This window comes from Propithecus coquereli, unplaced genomic scaffold, assembly GCF_000956105.1.
Source record: "Propithecus coquereli isolate 6110/MARCELLA unplaced genomic scaffold, Pcoq_1.0 Scaffold59, whole genome shotgun sequence".
Taxonomy (NCBI): Eukaryota; Metazoa; Chordata; class Mammalia; order Primates; family Indriidae; genus Propithecus; species Propithecus coquereli.
The window spans coordinates 2,439,484-2,442,367 of NW_012151840.1; the positions used below are offsets into that span (position 1 = coordinate 2,439,484).

The window sequence follows — 2,884 nt, forward strand, 5'->3', positions numbered from 1 at the left end:
AAAATATATAGAAAAAATTAGCCGGGCATGGTGGTTTTTTCAGAAATAAGTTATGAATTTTTTTTTTTTTTTTTTTTTTTTTGAGACAGGAGTGCAATGTTGTCATCATAGCTCACTGCAGCATCAAGCTCCTGGGCTCAAGGGATCCTCCTGCCTCGGCCTCCCGAGTAGTTGGGAGTACAGGTGCACACCACCACACCCAGCTAATTTTTCTATTTTTTGTAGAGAAAGTCTCTCTCTTGCTCAGAGTGATCTTGAATTCATGGCCTGAAGCAGTCCTCCAGCCTCAGCCTCTGAAAATGGTAGGATTATAAGTGTGAACTACTGCACCCAGCTTTTTTTTTCTTTCTTTTTTTTTTTTTTTTTTAAAGACGGGGTCTCACACCTGGCCTGCAGTGGTGCATGCAATCATAGCTCACTGCATCCTCAAACTTCTGGGCTTAAGCAATCCTCCCATCTCAGCCTCCTGAGTGGCTGGGACTACGGGTACATGCCACCACACCTGGGTAGTTTTTCTTATTTTTTAGAGACGGGGTCTTACCATTTTGCCCAGACCAGTTTCAAATTCCTGGCCCGAAGCAATCCTACTGCTTTGGCCTCCTAGAGTGCTGGGATTACAGGCATAAGCTATCTCACCTGGTCTCATTCCTATTTTATACTCCTTTTTATAATTTATATTTTTTCTTTAGCTGTCTTGTTTTATTCATCAGTAGTTTTTACCATGTTTATTATGATATATACTGTACCTTATTTATTTTATTTGCGTTTATCCTGGTTATGGTTTAATTAGCTTCTTGTAACTTTGGGTTTATACTTTTTATCAAATTAGGAAATTTTTTTGCCATTACTCTTAAATTTTTTTTCATTTAAAATTTTTTGCATTTTGAATGTTATATTACTGTGTGTCTGGTTTTTGTTTTTTTCCTTTACAAAGGTCCAGTTGTTTCAATAGTCAATTTTCTCCTCTCCTGGGATTCCAAGATTCCAGTAGTTTTATATCGGCCCCTAGGTTATTGATCCTTGTTTTTTAATAAATTAATCTCTGTATATCAGTTTAGGTTATTTCTATTGCTTTGTTTTCAAGTTCTCTGAACTTTTCTTTTCCAATGTCTGATATGCTGTTAAGCATTCTCCAATTTTTTATTTCAAATTTTGTGTTTTTCAATTCTCAGAGTTTTTTAAATTATATCTTCCATTTCTCTCCTCATTATCTTCATGTTTTCCTCTAAATTCTTTTTTTTTTTTTTCCTTTTTCCCACCAGGTTGAGAATTTCCTCTAACTTCTTAATTGTACTTAACAGTGGTACCTTAAAGTCCTTTTCTATCTTTGTGATTCTGGGGCTGTTTCTATTGAATGATTTTTCTCCTAAGTCACATTTTCCTGCATTTCGGCATATATAAGAATTTTTTATTGGAGGCAGGACATTGTGAATGTCACATTATCATATTCTGCTTTTGTTTGTTCCCTTTACAAATATTCAAACTTTATTTTGATAGGCGGTTAAGTTACTTGTGGATCAGCTTTGGATTCTTTTGAAGATTGCATTTAAGCTTAGCTAAGGCTGCCCTTTATTACAGGAATAGTTAAGCCCTCCAACAGTGCATAATCTTACCCTTTGTGATCTCTGTTGAATGCCCCCCAGTGTTGGACAATGTCTTTCCGCTGTGCCTGTGGAATCTACGTTATCTACCATTATGTGTAAGCTCTGGGAATTGTTCAGCTTATAGTTTGCTGGTAGTTCTTTGTCCAGGCATACGGAATTTTACCCTTCACATGCACAACTTAGTATTTAGCAATATACTAAAAGAGACCATACATAGATTTCTAGACTTATAATTCTCCATAGCTTTCTTCATCCTGGTACTCTCTCCCACAAATTCCAGATACCTCAGCCTCTCTATATGCTGATCTTTCCCCTTTCAACTTATCAGCTTGGCCATTCTCTGCTTAGTTTCTACTCGTACACCACAGTCATTCTTATAAAGGCAAGGTGGTTTTATGACTCACCTCATTTTTTCCCATTTTTTCAGGCATCACAGTGCTGCACTGTTATCCAATATCTAATAGTAATTGTTTCATAAATTTTCTCTAGGTTTCTGGCAGATTTTCATATTTCTATTAGTTTTTGTCAGGAGGCCAAGTCTGGTATCAGTTATTCCAACGTGGCCAGATGAGGAAGTCCTCTTATCTCTTTTTTTTAATTGCTGTGATTTTTTAAAAAAAAAAATAGACAAAATTTGTAGGAAAAAAATTTTCACAATAAAATTATCTTTAAACTTCTCTTTCTAGCTTTAATGAAGCACCAGTTGAGATTCCCAGTCCTCCTGAAACCCCAGCCAAACCTCCTGAACCTGAAAGTACCTTGCAGCCTGTGCTTTCTCTCATCCCAAGGGAAAAGAAGGCCCCACGTCCCCCAAAGAAGAAGTATCAGAAAGCAGGGCTGTATTCTGACGTTTACAAAACTACAGAGTAAGTAGTAGTACCTATTAGACGACATCCCTTAATACCTGTTATTCTTCCATGTTTTAAAAAAAATACTTTGACTATCAAGAAACAGTACAGATCCTTTTATAGTTCATAACTATGATCATTGGGCTTTCACACTCATGTGTGAGATGTGCCTCCCTCAAACCTTGTTATGACGTCAGCACATTACCCATCTAATGGGGAAAAAAAAAGCAATACAAAAGTAATATACACAGGCCAGGTGTGGTGGCTCACGCCTGTAATCCTAGCACTCTGGGAGGCCGAGGCGGGAGGATCGGTCAAGGTCAGGAGTTCAAGACCAGCCTGAGCAAGAGTGAGACCCCGTCTCTACTAAAAAAAGAAGGAAATTAGCTGGACAACTTAAAATATATAGAAAAAATTAGCCGGGCATGGTGG

General features: G+C 37.4%; 1 protein-coding gene across 1 annotated transcript in view; it reads left to right on the forward strand.

Moving 5' to 3' along the window:
* The window catches only part of ASH1L (ash1 (absent, small, or homeotic)-like (Drosophila)), a 215,715-nt gene that overhangs the window by 127,484 nt on the left and 85,347 nt on the right, over positions 1 to 2,884 (forward strand). The window contains exon 6 of the mRNA XM_012658674.1: positions 2,291 to 2,470. Within this exon, the coding sequence (XP_012514128.1) occupies positions 2,291 to 2,470 (180 nt within the window). The remainder of the gene's footprint in view (positions 1 to 2,290; positions 2,471 to 2,884) is intronic.